Source organism: Oryx dammah, unplaced genomic scaffold (assembly GCF_014754425.2).
Source record: "Oryx dammah isolate SB20612 unplaced genomic scaffold, SCBI_Odam_1.1 HiC_scaffold_5, whole genome shotgun sequence".
NCBI classification, from domain to species: Eukaryota; Metazoa; Chordata; class Mammalia; order Artiodactyla; family Bovidae; genus Oryx; species Oryx dammah.
This window is the reverse complement of record NW_024070189.1, coordinates 89,336,258-89,354,106: the sequence shown is the minus strand read 5'-3', so window position 1 is coordinate 89,354,106 and position 17,849 is coordinate 89,336,258. Positions and strand designations below refer to the sequence as shown.

The 17,849-nt window shown below is 58.1% G+C and overlaps 1 protein-coding gene across 4 annotated transcripts in view; it reads left to right on the top strand.

Annotated features, from left to right (window-relative positions):
* PIP5K1C (phosphatidylinositol-4-phosphate 5-kinase type 1 gamma) overlaps positions 1-17,849 on the top strand; it is a 45,368-nt gene that overhangs the window by 14,669 nt on the left and 12,850 nt on the right. For all 4 annotated transcript variants that reach the window (XM_040241944.1, XM_040241943.1, XM_040241942.1 and 1 more), the window contains exons 2-8: positions 8,745-8,776; positions 10,209-10,301; positions 12,077-12,207; positions 13,067-13,184; positions 13,541-13,693; positions 15,044-15,343; positions 16,079-16,284. In XM_040241944.1, the coding sequence (XP_040097878.1) occupies positions 8,745-8,776; positions 10,209-10,301; positions 12,077-12,207; positions 13,067-13,184; positions 13,541-13,693; positions 15,044-15,343; positions 16,079-16,284 (1,033 nt within the window). The remainder of the gene's footprint in view (positions 1-8,744; positions 8,777-10,208; positions 10,302-12,076; positions 12,208-13,066; positions 13,185-13,540; positions 13,694-15,043; positions 15,344-16,078; positions 16,285-17,849) is intronic.

The following is a 17,849-nucleotide window of genomic DNA, read 5'->3' as shown; positions in this document are numbered from 1 at the left end:
ATAGCGCCTGCATCACAGGGATGGAGCCATGCCCTACCCAGTGATGGTGTGGGCCCAGTGGAAGACCTCGCACAACCAGGCTCGTCTGCCCGGCGCAGAGCAAGTTGCTCATCAAACCCCCCAGGCCCTGGGGCTTGCTGGCTGCGCAACCTCAGTCAGGCTATGTGGCTCTGACCCCGTTATCTGGAAACTGGACACCAGAACCTCCTCCACCCACCGCACCCCCGCCTCCTCCGCTCCAGCCTCGGGGTAGCTCTCAATGCAGCCAGCAGTGACCTTGCAGCCTTTGAAGTCACCGCGCCAATGGGCCTCAGCCTCCCCAGCTGTAAAATGGGTCGAATGGCAGTTATCTCCTGGAGGTGGTGAGAGGGTTGGAGACTTGGCTGGATAGACCCTAATCCGGGAAGGCTATGTGTGTGTGTGTGCGCGCGTGCGCGCACACGTGTGCACACATGCTGTAACCTGTCATTACAATGCACTTCAAAAAGAAGACAGAACAGACTGGATAGTACAAGTAAGTGCATTTTTATCATGAAATATTTTAAATACCAGAGAGTAATATAATAAGCACCCACATCCAGGCTCTGCCTCCTGTCCCACACATCTTTATATGTGCTCCAGGTCTCCCCCCAGCACTGCCTGGGTCAAGTCAGGTCATTGCCTGGTTGCCGTCCTGGGCGCTCCAGGGTGCTGGGCACACCTTGGTCCCATCTGCTGGATGCCAGGAGCCCCCAGTCATGACGATCACAGACGTCCCCAGACATTGTGCAGTGTCCCCTGGGGGCAGGATCACCAGGGTGAGAACTGCCTTTAGGGCACTCCCCTCACCCGGACCCCTGGGTGGCCTCTGCTGGGTCTCCTCTGACCCGTCACAGAAAATGTTTGCTGACTCCTGACTTAAGGGAGAAACAAAGATTTGTTTAACCTGTGTAGTAACACATTGGTGTCTTTTATATTATTCTGAATTTTTCTGGGCACTTAAACTCTTTTCTTACTAAACATCAGGCAAGGAGCCAGTTCCCTCTGGAGTATTTTATCCCTAAAGCAGGACCCTGGACATAGGGGATGCTCACTGAGTTTGTTAGGGGTGCTCATGTATGTCTGCTGCTGCTCACTGCTCACTGGGATCACTCACATTTGTGGGCAGAACCTCAAAAAATATTTCTCTCCAGAGTTTGAAAACACCTGACATGAAAGGTCAAAATTCACTTTTAATGTGGAGGAGAAATATTAAGAACATCTCCAGTTGTACAGAAAAGTTGAAAGAATTGGAGAGTGGACACTCACTCATCACCACTCAGACCCTACAGTGGGCGTTTTGCTGTTTGTCCCTCCAGCGCCTACCATTGCTCATCCTTTGCTCTCTCCATCTAACCTTTTGAATGCATTTCAGAGCTGCAGACACCAGCACACTCCCCTGGAAACACTTCAACATGTGTTTCATTAACTAGACTCTGATATTTTCCAGCATGTTCTTGGTGATGTTAACTACTCTGATCACCCATTAACTTTAGACTTCTTAGCCTTCCCTGTCATTAGTACTGGTGGTAAAAGTCTGAGATAACAAAAATATGAAAGTTCTTTATTCTGTCACTGTGTGATATTTACCCCAGATTCATACCTATTCAGTGTCACACCAGGTGTGACCCTGGTGAAGGAAAGATTAGCAGCTCCCTGTTTGTGTCTGTTAATCAGAGAGGTCGGGTCCAACAGATAAAAATTAACTCAAGTGTGAAACCAGGGACAGGCACGCATATAAGAGTAAGAGCAGGTGGTGGTCCAAAGGGCAGAAACTCCCGGATCTGCTTGCAATATGACCGCAGGTGAGTTACTGGTATCTGTCTGGCCACCTTGCTCTGCTCCACTTAACTCAATGCTTGGTCAGTTGGTTCTGTTAGATTTAGATTTTGTAAAAAAAAAAAAAAAATTTATCTTTTCAATTTTCATTCCTTTTCTTTTTTCTTATTTTATGGCTTTGGCCAGTTCTCCCACTGAAGTGGTAGCCCTCACAGCTGCACTCTGTCTTGTGGTTGATGTTAATGTGCTTACCGTTTGTACTTTTTTCTTCCTTTTTCTGGCTACATATTGCATGGCTTGTGGGATCTTAGTTCCTTGACCGGGGATTGAACCCATGCCCCTGCACTGGAAGTGTGGAGTCCTAACCACCGGACCACCAGGGAAATCCCCTACTTGTTTTAAAGTAAAGGTTGTTCCTGTCCCCCAAGCCACCCCTACTTCCCCCACCCCCACCTTCCTCTAGTTTCTTAATAGCTTTTTCGACATGACTTTCTGTTGAATTTTATGGAACGCTGTTCTGGATTCTGAGATGTGATCATAAAGTTTTTCACCTCTGACTTGGGATCACTTCCTAAATTTCTGCAAACCCCTGCTTCCTTCTGTAAAATGGTGGTAAAGAAATGAGATCACTAAATCAGATGGTGCCTGGCTCAGGTGCTCACAGGCGCCCTCTGGCTGCTGTGGGGGGAGCAGACCGTGAAGGGCGAGAATATGGATCCAGGCGAGTGAGCATGCTGGCCTTGTCTGTGTAGATTTGCTCATTTTCCAAGAAACCTAGGTTTATCTCGAAAACATTGTGACTTTGAAAGTTGACTCAACTCGCATTGACCCTCTACAGCCAGAAAGAAAGCCCAGGGAGGGGTTCCCGGTGGCACAACTGGGGGTATACTCACCGAGCTTGGGGCTCTGGAGTGGGTGGGAGGGTGGGGGGCCTGAGTTCACACCTCTGCCTGTCACTTTCCTGTGGGGACCGCCAGCTTCCAGGTCCCCATGCAGACTGGGGAGGCCAGTCCCCGTGTCACCCAGCCAGCGTGGAGTGAGGGGACGAGTTGAGGGGGGTCTGTGGGACAGGGCCCACACAGCGGGGAGTGTGGTGCTGGCCGTTACCATGTCGCTGCCATCATAAACGCCTTGTGTGGGGGTTTTCCACCGTGTGTAGACAGTCTCACTGCCTGTTGCCTGGGGCGTCTGTAGTCGCCATGGCTGGGATTATATATACTGGGAGGGAGCCCCTGGCATCCAGTTGGGGGTCCACATCCACAACACCTCAAATGCCCCGCAGAGTGACCCTCCCCTCATGTCTGCAGTGCTGCAGGCCTGGGTTAGCGAATGGGCCTTGGGGCGCCCGGAGCCCCACACTTTCACATCCTGTGCAGCGCACTGAGGAGAGGCTGGGCTCGCAGGGTGTCACAGCTCAGCTGAGAGCTGTGGTGGGGTCCCCGTGCTTCTCTCTGGTGTGATTGCAGTGTACGGAGGCTGAAAGAGGAGTAGCAAAACCTTGGGCTTGATCTTGTGTGTCTTCCCCTCTCCAGTAGCTGATGTTTTGTGGACATCTCGGTCCAAGATAGGTCAGAAATAGGACAGGCTGGCCTTACCCCACAGGAGGTGGGAGAGCGCCAGCCTGGAGGCTTGGCTGCCCTTCCTGAGCTCAGACACCTCCATCTGGCTGCACGACCTCATCTCGGGGTGGGGCAGGGGACCAAGGTCCTGCGTCCTCTTGCTTCGTGGTATCACTGCTGGAGGAGCGGGGTCTGGAGGAGGTCCTGGAGCCACATGTCACTGGGTGGTGGTTTTGCAATTAACGAGCTTCTTCCTTTAAAAAAATTTTTCTGAGCCATAGTTCACATAGTATAAAATTAACTCTTAAAATGCACAATTCAGTCATTATATTTGCTTTGTTGTGCCACCACCACCAAAATCTAATTCCAGAATACTCCATCAGTCCCAGAAAGCCCTTAGCAGTCACCCCCCACCTCCTCCCCCTCAGCCTCTGACCACTCACCCACTCTGTGTCTGTGGATCAGCCTGTTCTGGACGTTTCCCGTCAGTGGAGTCACACGTTGTGCGTCCTTCTTTGTCTGCTTCTCTCACTGAGCATTGTGTTCTCAGGGTCCGTCCATGTGGTAGCCAGTGTCGGGGCTTCTCTTCGTGGCTGAGTGATCTGTCTTGTGGGTACCTTTAATGCTTTTGTGAATGTGAGGAACGCAAGTTGGATGGAGAGTGTGAAGTGCTCACTTCTGTCTTCATCTCCCAAAGGCTGAGACTAGGTCCTTGTATTCCTCTTGGAGATGCTCTCAGCCTCAAGGAGTGGTCCCTGTATCAGTTAGCTGCTGCTGTGTAACAGCCACCTAGAGCCGCAGGGCTGCAAACTGCACACACTTGCAATTCTGTCATCTGGGTTGGGTTCAGCAGGAGGCACACAGTCTAGGAGGCTCCTGCACTCACAGGCCTGGGGGGTGGGGGGAGCCTGGTCTTGCCCCCACGGAGTCTCCCACAGGGCCTCAGCAGGGACCTTGTGGCTCAAAGCCACCCACCTTCCTCACACTGCAGAGTCCCTTTCGCTGGGTTCGGTGGCTCAGGGTGGGTTGGCTGGCTGCAGGGGCTGCAGACTCCTGGGGTCAGCCACAGAGCCCTCCTTGTGGGTTGCAAGCAGAGTTCCCTCGGTGGCTTGTGGGTGGTCTGTCCACTCTGGTCATGGTGGACCAAGACTTGGGGGGGGCCTAGCCCAGGGGGACTTTGCTCCTGTGGCCAGACCATTCCAGTTGATGGGACATTAGAGAGCCCTGGCCCCACTGCTGCTTCCTGGCTCAACTGCCTCATACTGTCTCATTTTCTCTGAGTCATGGGGAGCAGCCCTCCCCTGGGCATCAGGCGGGCAGTGATCCCACAGTGACCGCCTCAGGCCCCCCACCCCTCTCTGAGGCTTGCTCCCCTGTGCACTCTAGACAGCTCTGCAGGGGACGGGGCAGACCTGATGCCCGGTGACTGGGGATATGGAGAGATGACACACAGGCACCAGGTGGGGCCCAGTGCTGGAAGACACAGAAAGCCAGAAGGTGGGGAGAGTGGCCTGGAGTTAGGAGGGCAGTCTGGGGTGAGGTGATCAGGGGAACAGCTTAGCTGAAGGGGTGATGTCTAAGCCAGGTATTGGCTGAAGCAAGGGAGCAAACCCTGCAGAGGTCTTGGGAAGGTCGTTTCTGGTGGGGAGAATGGCCCATGCAAAGGCCCAGGGGCAGGACTGTACCTGGCATGCTGGAAGCGAACAGTAAGGAGGCCTGTGAGGAGCAGAGTGAATGAGGGGCAGAGAGAGAGGGAGGGGACAGGACAGGTCGTGCAGGGCTCTGTGGGCCACGTGGATGACTTGGGCTCTTATCTCCAGGGAGGTGGGACCCAGGAGGGCTGTGGGCAGAGGAGGAGGCCAGGCCGGGGTGGGGCCTAACTCTGGTGCTCACGGGTACCCTCTGGTGGCTGCTCTGGGGAGGACAGACTTGGGGGGTGCAGTTTTCCATGTGGTGCAGGATGAGGGCTGAGAGGAGCCAGGCAGAGGTGCACTCTGAATGGACTTCGAAGTAAAAATAACCTAGTGTTTCTGCTGAGGGATAGATGGGAAGGCTGCCCTGCCCCTGGTCCTTGGGATGTGTCTTCTCTGCCTCAGTTTCCTCATCAAATGTAAGAGAAGTGGTCTTGTATATGCCAGGGGAGGGGTCCCGCACCAGCAGCCTTCGTGGGCATCTGTGGGAGGGCCAGCCCGAGGCACAGCTGTGTCCCCAGTTCCCCCCCAGGTCTCAGCCCTGCCTCTCGCCTGCAGTGCCTCACGCTCTCCCCCTCCCCCGGCTATTTTTAAAACCTAATTTCCTCGAAAACGGGGTGGCTCATTCGAGAAAATTGGGCACGGCTTGGGCTGGGAAGAGCGCAAGATCTTGGTCCCTGCCGTCCCCAGCCCGGATGGCAGGAGTGGGTGCAAGAGCCACCTGGCTGCCTGGCCCCAGAGCTGATGGGCAAGGCTCCAGAAGGGCGTTTCGGAGAGCAGGTGGGCACGCGGATGGCGGGACTCTGGAGGAGGGGGAGAGGAGTCCCTAGAGGGGATGTCAGGGTGCATGTCTAGGCAGAACCCTGTCTCAGGTGTGCTGGCTACTTCTTGCCCTTGCTTCTCCCCCCTGCTCTGGGCACCCCTGCCTGTGACCTGGGCTGGCTCAGAGCCTGCCTTCTGCCCTCCTGGCCTCATGCCTGGGGGGATTCCAGGTGGGGTAGGGCTGCCCCTTTATCAGCCAGTCAGTGTCCCTGAGCAGGGCAGACCCGGCTGGACTTCACAGCCGGCACTGGTGTTGGCCGGGCCCCTCCCTCACAAGCCTGAGACTGCGGAGGCCTTGGTGGTGGAGAGGGCAGGGACCACGGTGTTGGACTATCTCAACCCCGGGATGAGGGGTCAGGAGCTGCAGAGGACGTGGGTGGGCCCAGGGGTTGGGTTCCAGGCTCAGTTGCTCCAGGCAGACTGAGAAGGAGATGCCTGGGGCCCCCAGACAAGGTCTGGAATGTTCCATTCAGTCCACTGGCACTTCCTGCCTCATCCCCCATTCCTTCCCCCACACCCCAGACGCAAAACCGTGAATTGTTCTGCTGTTGGGCAGCCAATGAAAATATTATGTCAGCTTTCCAGCACCTTCCGCCACCCCCCCACCCCCAGGCCTCAGGGTGGGCTGAGCCCAGGTTCGTCCTGTGGCCAGGGAGCCCCACATGTTGCAGGTGGGCTGGTGTGTCCCCTCCTGGCGCTGTCACGGCCTTCCAGGGATCCATGGGCTGTGTCCTCCAGGAGAGTCCCTTCTGTGGGCCCTGGTATCATGAAGGGCCGAGCCGGCTGCTCCCTGGTTCGGTTTTCCTGTCTCCTGATGGCGGGGGTAGGGTGAGGGGGGTGCACTGCGGGCAGAAGGGTGCTCAGGAGAGGCCCCACCCCAGCCATCCTGGCTGCACCACATCCGGGCCATCTTGGTTTTGTGTCCTTTATTGAGAGAGAATTCATAAATACCATAAGACTCACTTGTAAGTGTAATTCAGTTTTTCCTGTAACTTTACAATGTTGTGCAGCTGTGACCACTGATTGCAGACCATTTTCATCCTCCTGGAGGAGGCCGAGTCCCCATTAGCCAGCCCCAACCCAGCCCTGGCCCAAGCCCGATGGGCAGAGAGCACGTTCTGACCCCTGACCCGTCTCCTGGGCCTGCTACTCTCTGGGGGCCCTTGCCCACCCCCCAGCTCATGGGCCCAGGGCTGGGTCCTCAGGCCTCTCCCCTCCTCCACCCCACATCTCCTGCGTGGTCTTGTTCACTCTTGGGGCTCAAACCCCATCTAGCCTCCAGACAACTGCCTCCAGCCCTGCCTCCAGCCGGGGCCTCCCTGAGCTCCTGACGTGGGGTCCAGCTGTCCCTCCCATCTTCACGCAGGGGTCTCACACTCAACATGGCCACCCTGCCCCTGACCATCCCCCACACCTCCTGCCCTGCCCCCATCCTGGCTGATACAGCTCCATCCTTCTGTGAGTTGCTCCAAAATCCTTAAGTTGTTCCTGACACCTCACTTTTCTTCAGTCTGCCTCCAGTGAGCACGGCCTGTCCGTCCTGACTCTAGATCTTCCCCGATGCCCACTTCTCTCACCTGTTTCATGGTGGCCACCCATGGTCCACCCCATCATCTCCCCATTATCTCCCACCTGGACCAGCACGCGCCGCTCCTCCACCCCCCCGTCTGTCCCCCTACGGCCACCCGGAGGTGCCTGTGAGCACCTGAGTCAGGTGTCCCACCTTATTCCAGCCCTCCAAGGCTCCCATCTCCCTGAGATAAGAGCCCAAGCCTTCCCTTGCTGATCTGACCCCCCACCTGTCTCTTCATGTGGTCCTCCTGGCACTCGCTGTGCTGTCCAGACCCTTCTGTGCCCGCCCTTGACTGTGTGCCCTGGAAGGTGGGGCCAGGACTGTCCTGGTCACCACTTGCCTCCGCTCCACGCTGACATCTGGCAGACACCGGTGTCTGAGTTCCCCCTTGGAGCTGTAACAGATCACCACAGACCTGACCTGCTAACTACACAGATTGATTATCTCACAGTCCTGGACGGAGCTAAATCCAGGCATGGGCAGGGCCCGTCCCTCCGGAAGCTCCAGGGGAGTGCTGGCTCTCCCGTTTTCCAGCGTTTTCCAGCTTCTAGAGGCACTGCGTCCCTGGCTCACGGCCCCTCCCTCCATCCTCATAGCCAGCAGAGCAGCATCTCCCGTCTCTCTGCCTCTGACCCTCCCCCTCCCTCTTATGACGACCCTGCGATGGCACTGGGCCCCTGGGAATCCAGGATGGTCCCCATCTCAGGGGTTTTAACCCCACCAGCACAGCCCATTCTGGGGCCAGAATATGAACACCCCGGGGGTTGGGGCAGATATGTGCTGAGCACTTGCACTGAACAGATAACCCTCAGCAGAAGCCAGCTTTCTGGGTGAGGATGCCGGCTCAGCGGGGCCCGGGCTTGGCTAGAGGCCCCCGAGGAGCTGGGCTGGAGGGGGTGGTCATGGTCCTGAGAGGTGAACGTTGCTGGCCTTCCACAGGGGCCGTGGGGACGGGGACCGGGGGCGTCCTTGGCTGGCTGGCTGGCTGGCTCTCCATCGCCTGGCGGCCTCGGGGCCTGGCGCTGTCACTCTAGCCTGGGCCGCAGCCGCTGATCACTGCCGCTGTCCGTGCTTGGGCTCCCCAGCGATGGGCTGTGCCTTGTCTCCACCTGCCCTCCCACTACCCCTGCCTGCAGAGCTGCGTCAGCGTGGTCGCTCCGCGTCCACCCCCACATAGCGTCTCCAGGCCTATTTACCACGCAAGGTCCCTACCACCTCTCCAGGGGCGCAGGGTGTGTGTGGGGGGCGATGCTGATGCCAGAAGCCAAGGGTCCAGACTAAAGCGTCCCTTCTCTTCCTCAGGTTCGGCCCAGAAAAAGACGACCCCAGCAGAGGTGAGTGTCCTCGGGGGCCCACCCTCCCTGCCTCCCTAAGGTGGACGGGGCAGCACCCTGCCCTGCCTGCATCCTGCTCCGTGGCCTTGGGCATCTCACTGCACTTCCCTGGGCCTCAGATGCTGGCATAGCAAATAAGCACATGTCGTCAGACAGTGGAAACCGTCTGTCCCACCAGCATCTTGAGTTTCTGGGAGGGATGGAGTGGGTGGGGAGAGCCCCGAGGGGCCTGGAGAGGATGGCCCCCTGCCTGTCCCTGTCAGCAGTACCTTCAAGCCAGCCTTCCCCCCCAACCCCTGCTGTCCCATACCTGCCCACCGAGGGTCCCACTGGTCCTGTCCCCAGGCAGCTTTTCCTGGTGATGGCCACTTGCTTGAGCCCTTGGCACCCTGTCTTTAGTTTGTTAGTTTCCGGTCACTCCTGGAAGCCACCTGCGAGGGGTGTCTGTGAGCCCTGTTGTCTGAGGAGCCATGGACAGCAGGTTAGAGGACCCCAGGTATAGCGGGAGCCACCCTGACAGCCATGTTCCCTCCCAGCCAGGCTCCTCTCCCAGGACACTGCTGGGCACCCAGGGTCCTTCCTGGGACGGCTTTGCCCATCTGCTGGGGCCCTGGTGGGTGGCCAGCTGACAGGCAGTGGGGAGCCAGCAAGGGGTGCAGAGCAGGGCTGGCAACTAACGTTGCCTGAGGGAAGCCCGCCCCCTGGTGGCCAGTGTGCAGAATAGGCTGGTCTGAGCCCTGTGAATGGTGGCAAGTAGGCACCATCTTTGGGGCGGCCTCTGCCCGGCTCTTGAGCTGGTGTGTGTCCTTCAGGCCCCATGGCCCTGTGCACCATCTTTCCCCTGTGATGTCACACATGAGGGCCAGTGGCTTCCACACAACTTTGCCAGGATGTCACTCCTATGCTGTGGAGCTGGCAGGAACCAGCCTGCTCCCAGACCAGCGGGACCTCTCCCTCATCCGGGAGGAGATACTCTCATTTCAGTCCAAAGGGTTTCACCCAGCCACGTCTGGGAACATTTGTGGTTGTCACAACTGGGGGGCTCCTGGCAGTGAAGAGGTGGGACAGTGATGTTGCTATGCACCCCACAGCACCCAGAATGCCCCCCCAGAGTGTGACTAGCCCCAATCAGCAGTGCTGGGGGTGGGGGTGACCGTGGGGTGTGGGGGGTGATCCTGGAGTTGGGGCTTTTCTCCCTGCAGAGGGCCCAGGCTGCTGACCTTTTCTGGAGGAGCCGGTGGTCCTGGTCTGGGTGTGGCCCCCAGATGTGGGATGTCGGCCCCCAGAGAGGAGCCCCCGTGCCCGTAGCCTACCCACCCAGCCCCCGCCCCAGACTCCAGCTGGGCCCAGTGACAGAGGCCCTTTCTGGCCAGGATTTCCAGAGCTTTCTGGTTTCTTGCCAATTCTCAACTTCCTGCTTCCTCTTCCCCAGCTCCCACTGATGACTGGACAGCCCGGCCCTGGCCATGGGAAGAAGCTGGGTCATCGAGGCGTGGACGCATCTGGCGAAACTACCTACAAGAAGGTTCCTGCTCTGCCCTCAGTCAACGGGGGTGGGACAAGGGGGGCCCCCCACATGTGCACGGGGCCCATGGAAGGTCAGGTGTGGGCCATTTGTGGCTGGAGGCTGCACCACCTGCATGGCTCCTTAAGTCACTGTGGCCTTGACTGTGACCTTGGGCGAGAGGAAATTGCAGCTTCCTCCTGTCCCTTGGGAGCGGGGCGGAGGTGAGGTTGGGCCAGGGCTGTGTGTGCTGAGCTGGCCCCGCTGCTGCTGGTCCTCTCCGCCTGGTCACACCTCCTAAAAACACCCACCTCCCTGAGAGAGAGTGTGTGCAGTGAGTGAGTCACCCTTCTGAAGTATTCAATTAGACAGTTTCTAGAGTATTCAGAGCTGTGCAGCCATTGCCAGAGTCAATTTTAAAGCATTTCTCTCACCTCAAAAGCCCTGTCCCCATTTGCCTCCCCCATCCCCTGACAACCAGGAACCCACTGTCTGTATCTGTGGATCAGCCTGTTCTGGACGTTTCCCATTAGTGGAGTCACACTCTGTGTGTCCTTCTGTGTCTGTTTCTCTCACTGAGCGTCGTGTTCTCGGGGCCATCCACGTGGTAGCGAGTGTTAGGGCTTCTCCCCTTTTCGTGGCTGAGCAATGCTCTCATGGCCGGGGGGACCATGTTCTGTGTATCCACCCTCCACTGATGGACCTTTTCTGGCTGTTGTGAGCAGTGCTGTTGTGAGGGCTTGTGTCCAGGTGATTTTGGGGACTGCGCTGCCCTCCCTGGGCCGCAGTCCTAGTAGTGGAACCGCTGGGGCCCCCGGGGGGTCACAGGTAGCCCTTGGAGGAGCTGCCACACAGTCCACCGTGGCCATCCCACTCTCCATTCTTGCCAGCTGAGCATGGGGACTCCACTACCCGTCCTGTGTGGTGCTTGTCTGTCTGATCTGTCCCTCCCAATGCATGGGCAGCAGGTCTCGCTGTCTAGATTTGCATCTTCCTGGCGTCTGGTGGTACCCAGCACCTTCTGTGCTCACTGGTCATCTGTGTATCTCCTCCAGAAGACTGTGTTCAATCGATGTCATCTTGAGGGAATGGATCGAGGTGGGGCTTCAGGAGGAGGGGTGGGCACTTGGGAAGAGCTTGACCCTGCAACGGGGGTGCTGGGGACCCAAGTTGGTAACTTGAGGACCAAGGCGTCTTTCCTCGATGGTGGGCGTGTTGCTTAGGGCTCATGGTGACGGTAACGTGAATGGCAGTGCTGACAGATGGACAGGCAGCTGGTTCTTCTCTAGGGAGGGCGGCATGAGGGCCTCCAGGAAGGCCAGTGCCGGGGTGGAGGACTGGGATGCAGAGAGGCAGATCCCTTTGAGAGTAGACAGAAGGAGCCTGGGTCTCAGAAAGGAAGCCTGGGCGTTGCTGGGTACTGTACTCCTGCTTCCCAAAAGAGAACTCTGGCAGTGGTAGACCCTCCGCCACGTTGGGGCAGTTCTGAGCTGTAGGAACCTTCTAGAATGTGGATAGAAAACAGGCCACGGGGCCGCATGGTGGTGTTGGAGCCTCAGCCAGGCCACTTCCTGGCCGTGTGGTTATGCGGGCTGAGTGGCGGGCCTGAGGCCAGCATGTCTGTGATGGGCTCGGCAGGTGCTGCCTGGGGGCCCTTTGGAGGTAATGGGTGTCGAGGGCTGAGCCACAGGCCGGATGCTGCCCCCTTCATCCTAAGGGGGCTTCCTATCCTGTCTCGGACCCTGGCAGCCAAGGGGTGGGCCCCAGGGGTCTTGATGCAGCTGGGTTTCCCGCAGACCACGTCCTCTACCCTGAAGGGGGCCATCCAGCTAGGCATCGGCTACACCGTGGGCAACCTGAGCTCCAAGCCAGAGCGTGACGTGCTCATGCAGGACTTCTATGTGGTGGAGAGCATCTTCTTTCCCAGGTACCCTGCCCGGGCTGCTCCAAACCCTCTGTACTCTCCCTGCATGCACACAACCCCCCCTGCTATTCTTTCAGCCTTTTTCTCTGCTGGAAATGGCTCTGGCCCCTCCTGGGCTCCCCTTGCCTTTGACGTCCAGCCCTGTGTTAGTCGGGATGTTTGCTGCTGAATCAGAGAGATACAATAGAATGGCAACTCTTAGAAAGAGAGGAAGACAAAAGTTTGTTTCTCTCTTTCTAATATGTGTGCGCGCGTGTATACCTACACACACACACACACACACACACACTCACTCACTCACTCACTCACTCACTCACTCACTCCAAGATTGGAAGATTGGTCAGGTGGCTCCATGATGTTGCTGGGCCCAGATTCCTTCTGGTTTCTCCACCATCTTCTATGCTGCTTTACAAACCAGTGGCTGCAAGAGCTGCCCAGGTTCCTGCTATCACAGCTGCATTCCAACCACAGGAAAGAGAAGGAGAGCACATGCCCCTGCCCTTTAAGGGCATGACTAGAAAAAGACCCAAGTCATTTTCCTCCCCTCATGGGATTGTGCAAGCACAGCACCCTGATCATGCCTGGCTGTGGGAGAGGCTGGCAGTGGTCTTATTCTGGGTGGCCATGTGTACACCCCACACTGTGGGCTAATGAAGGAAGGGGAAGGTGGTCATTGGAGGACAGTCTGAGACTGGCCACAGCCCTTTGTCCCGTGTCCAGCATGGGAGACCCATGTCACTTTTTGGGTTGGCTATTCGGGTGCCTTGGGGCTGGGCCTGGGCGGGCAGGCAGACTGTTGGTGGGGGAAGGGAGTGTACATGGGCCTGGGTCCCTCACAGTCTCCCCCCTGCTTCCTCTGCAGTGAAGGCAGCAACCTCACTCCCGCCCATCACTTCCAGGACTTCAGGTTCAAGACCTATGCGCCTGTTGCCTTCCGCTACTTCCGGGAGCTCTTTGGGATTAGGCCAGACGACTACTTGGTGAGTGTGTCCTCAGCGGCCCGCCTCGGGGGCTTAGATCGCCACCTGCTTGTCGTCCTCGGCCTCCATGGGCAGGGACGTGGCTGCAGTGTTGCTGGGCTCCTTGCTCAGGTTGTCATCTGGGGCTGGGCCGTGGCCTCAAGTGGACTCAACTGCATCGGGTCCCTTCCAAACCCCTGGCTTCATCAGCCAGGCTCTGTCCTTGCTGGCCAGGACGTCCATTCCTTCCAGATATTACGGTCTCCTGTGTGATTATCACATGGAGCCCACTGAGACCACTTCTGGGATCACCCACCAGCCCCTGGGCCTGTTGGGTGTCGGTGACCACCCCCATCCATTCACCATCCCCTTTTCAGTACTCGCTGTGCAACGAGCCGCTCATTGAGCTGTCTAACCCCGGTGCCAGTGGCTCCCTGTTCTACGTTACCAGCGACGACGAGTTCATCATCAAGACGGTGATGCACAAGGAGGCCGAGTTCCTGCAGAAGCTGCTGCCTGGCTACTACATGGTGGGGAGCCCGGCCGCCCCTGGGCTTAGGCCTTTCTCCCTCTGCTGAGGAGCTCCGGGCATCCCCACCTTGGGAACTACCCCTCCTGGGAGCCACCCCCTCCAGGAACTATCCCCTCTTGACAGGCCTTGACGGGCCATCCTGGGTCACCGAGCCTCACCCGCAGGACCCCCTCGCGTGGCGAGCAGGAATAGCCATCTGGGCCCTGGTGGCCATCCTCCACTGTCCACCTCCCAGAAGTTGTGCCTTTGGGTCTCAAGTCTCAACAACCAGTGACTCAGACAGGCACTGGGGAGGAACTGGGCTATAAGCTGGCACTCAGGCCCTGGGGGTATGGAAGCAGGCACCTCAGACATCCTGGCCCCCAGGGGTGAGGGTCCTGATACACACCCAGATGGAAAGTGAGGACCCCTCCCTGAGGGCCAGCCCTCCCTGCTGCCTGGCAGGCGTGGCCAGGCCCTGGGCAACTTTGCCCAGATTGTGACTTTTCCCCTGCCCTGTAACCCGCCTCCCCCATCTATGATCCTGGGTGGGATCCTCAGCTCCTCTAGGTCGGAGGTCAGCAAACGTTTTCTGTAAAACAGGAGAAAACAAACGTCTTCAGCTTTGTGAGTGCAGCCTCTGTCTCCATGGCTCTGCTCTAGCGAGAAAGCAGCCACAGACAGGGCGAGAGCAAGCGGCCGCTGCTGAGTGCCAATAGAACTATCTGCCGAGGCTGCTGTGTGCATTTCATGTAATTTTCACATGCCACAGGACACTATTTTTTGTTTGGTTTTATCAACTTGCTGACAATGTAAAACCATTCTTAGTTCGCAGCTGTACAAAGACAAGTGGCCTGGGACTTCCCTGATGGTCCAGTGGTTAAGACTCCATGCTTCTAATGCAGGGGGCACAGGTTCAATCCCTCGTCAGGGAACTAGGATCCTATATGCTGCGAGGCACAGCCAAAAACACTAAAAAAAAAAAAAAGACAAATGCCCTGATGCCTAGAGGCCGACCAACCCCCATCCCTTCAGGGCAGACTAGGGAGGTGAGAGACCTGGGTCTGACCTAGGAAGCCAGGCCCAACACCTTGGGAAGTCCCCTGGGGCCCTTTATGGAAAGGCCCTCTCCCTGGGCCTGACCATGTAGACACCCTCCTGGCGCTTTCGGTCAGGTGGGGCGATGGGGAGTTCAGTTGGCTGGGTGCTAGGGGCAAGGAGGGAGGGCAGGCCTCAGGGAGGTCGTCAGGGCAGGCTTCCTGAGGAGGTGGCCTCTGGCCTGAGCTCTGAGGAGCAGGCCGCAAGGTGCTGTGTGGGGTCCCAGCAAGGCTCCTGGTGTCCTCTCCACCCGCCCTCTCCCCTCCACCAGAACCTCAATCAGAACCCCCGGACACTGCTGCCCAAGTTCTATGGGCTATACTGCGTGCAGTCGGGCGGCAAGAACATCCGCGTGGTGGTGATGAACAACGTGCTGCCACGTGTGGTCAAGATGCACCTCAAGTTCGACCTCAAAGGCTCCACGTACAAGCGGCGGGCCAGCAAGAAGGAGAAGGAGAAGAGCATCCCCACCTACAAGGACCTGGACTTCATTCAGGACATGCCCGAGGGGCTGATGCTCGATGCTGACACCTTCTCTGCACTCGTCAAGACACTGCAACGCGACTGCCTGGTGAGGAGCGGCCGGCTGGTCTGCCGGAGTTCCATGTCTGAGCCCCGTCCTCCCAGCTGTGACATGGGGACGCTGGGAGAAGCTAGCGCTGTGAGCCGGAGAGATGCCCCACCCCCCACCCCACCCTCACAGGCTGTGTTCTTGCTGCCAAGCGGAGCCTCAGGGCAGCCTGAGGTTTTCAGGGCTCAACTCAGGGTGCACCTCAGGGCTTGCCTGGACTGAGTGTTTAAGTGTTTCAGACTTTGAGTTTCTACTGCAAGAGGCACAGTTTCGATTCCTGGTCAGGGAACTAATATCTTGCATGCCTGTGGCATAGCCAAAACAAAAGCAAAACCAAAAAAACTTAAAGCTCTTCTCAGACCCAGGTCTGTACAGCCACCCTCCTCCACAGGCAAGTATTTCTTAGGGAGAAGGAAGGTGTGCCAGGCTCGAACTAGGTCTTGCTTTGTGGTCCACCCCGCCCCCTACTGGCCTCAGAGGCGAGGATACGGAGGTCTGGAGGGGGTTCAGGCCAGGTCCTCCAGGGTCTGCCCTCACTCTGGCTACCAGGCACCCCAGAAACCACCAGCTGTCTCCATGCCCCAGGTCTTCCAGGCCCCATCCCCAGTGCCTGCGTGTCCATATCCTGGGCTGCACCTCATGGTCTGGAGCAGGCTGGAGGCCAGTAAACCGGGCTTCTGAACCAGGGCGGGGGTGGGGTCACAGCTGGCCGACCCCTGACCCCTATTCCCGCAGGTGCTGGAGAGCTTCAAGATCATGGACTATAGCCTGCTCCTGGGCGTCCACAACATCGACCAGCAGGAGCGTGAGCGGCAGGCTGAAGGTGCCCAGAGCACAGCCGATGAGAAGCGGCCGCTGGGCCAGAAGGCGCTCTACTCCACAGCCATGGAGTCTATCCAGGGTGGCGCCGCACGCGGGGAGGCCATCGAGACGGATGACACGTAGGTGCTGGGGCTGGCGGGGCCGGGGGAGCTTTTAGCTCTCATCTCTGCCCCAGCCCCCTTGCCAGGCGAGAAGCAGGCAGGGGGCAGAAAGAAGGGGAGCCTTGAGGAAGGTGAAGGACAAGGCCAGGTCCAGAACCTGGCGAATTCCTGGTTTCTGGTTTGTAAGCCAGCAGCTCCCACCCGTTCCCACCCTCTGGGCCCTGAGAGTTAAGATATTGGGCGCACAGCTATGGCTGGGTGTTCTGACCCTGACATCTGACTCAGTCAGTCAGTAGACAGAGGTCACTGGCCAGCCCTGTGGGAAACACAGGTACCCTCACCCTGGATCTAGGGGAGTTAAAGCCTCACTGTAGGCAGCAAAGCTGGAAAGGTGTTGGAAGGCAGCCAAGAGAAGGTGGAAAGGGCTGGGAACGAGGGACCCTTTTTACAGCAAGATCCCCGCCCAGGACCTTGGGGAGAGGGGTGCAGGGGCTGAGAACGTTCCTTGCCTGGTGATGCCAGGTAACTGTGGGAGCAGCCAGGTCAGAGGGTCCAGACGAGAGTGTGCCCCCTGACCCCCAACCTGGTCCTGCCCTCGGGGCTCAGGCACAGAGACAGACTCACGGGGCATCCCTACTCCCACTTCATGCAGGCCCTGGTCACTCTTTGGGTGTCTTGGGCACTGTGAGGGGTGGAGCAACATTCCTGACCCTGGTCATGACAACCACCGCTGTCCCTACACAGCATGTGTCCCCGGGGACGGTCACCCCCAATGGGAACCACTGCTGTAGACAGGTGTCACAATTGACGCTGTATCACCAGGCACAAACCATGTGGGAGCTGGCTGGACCCTCCATGTCCAGACCTTGTCCAGTCCTTACAGTGGGTGGTAGCCGTCAGGGTGCACAGGCAGCTGGGGGACAGGCTAAAGCTTGGCCACCAAACTGGGCCATCAGCTGAAGGGCCTGCCTGGGATGAGTGGGTGGGACCTGAGTGGGCCCAGAGCTCAGCCGTCTGGCGTTTGTAGGGTTGGTGCCAGGCCAGGCGAGACGGCAGGTGTGAAGGTGAGCACAGTGTGGAGTGCAGCTGGCAGAGCCTGTTGGGGGCCTGGGCATGCAGGAAGCTGCTGCCTCGTGGGCCCCACTAACTGCACGGGCGGGTTTGGCCTGGGGCTGCAGCGGCTTTTAACTCCCCAGCCTGCGCCCGAAGCCCAGCCTTGCCTGGGTGTGTATGTGCTCATGCATGCACCTATGTGTGTGTGTGAGTGTACAAGCTCCATGTGTGCACGTGTGGGTGTGCATGCACCTGTGTATGTGTGCAAGCCCTGCGTGTGCATGTGTGGGTATGCGTGCACTTGAGTCTCATAGCCCGGACCCTTTGGCAGCCTCTGGCCTGCAGTGTTGACTCAGTGAGCGGGCCAAGAAGGCCACTCGATCCTTCTTTGTGGTGCGCTTCCTAGATGTCAGGTCCCTCTCCAAGGGTCCAGCCAGGCAGCCACCTACAGGGAGTGTGTGGATCCTCAAGCTCTGGGTTCCATCACACCTGCCCGCTCATCCCTCTATCTCAGTGCCCCTAAGTCCCAG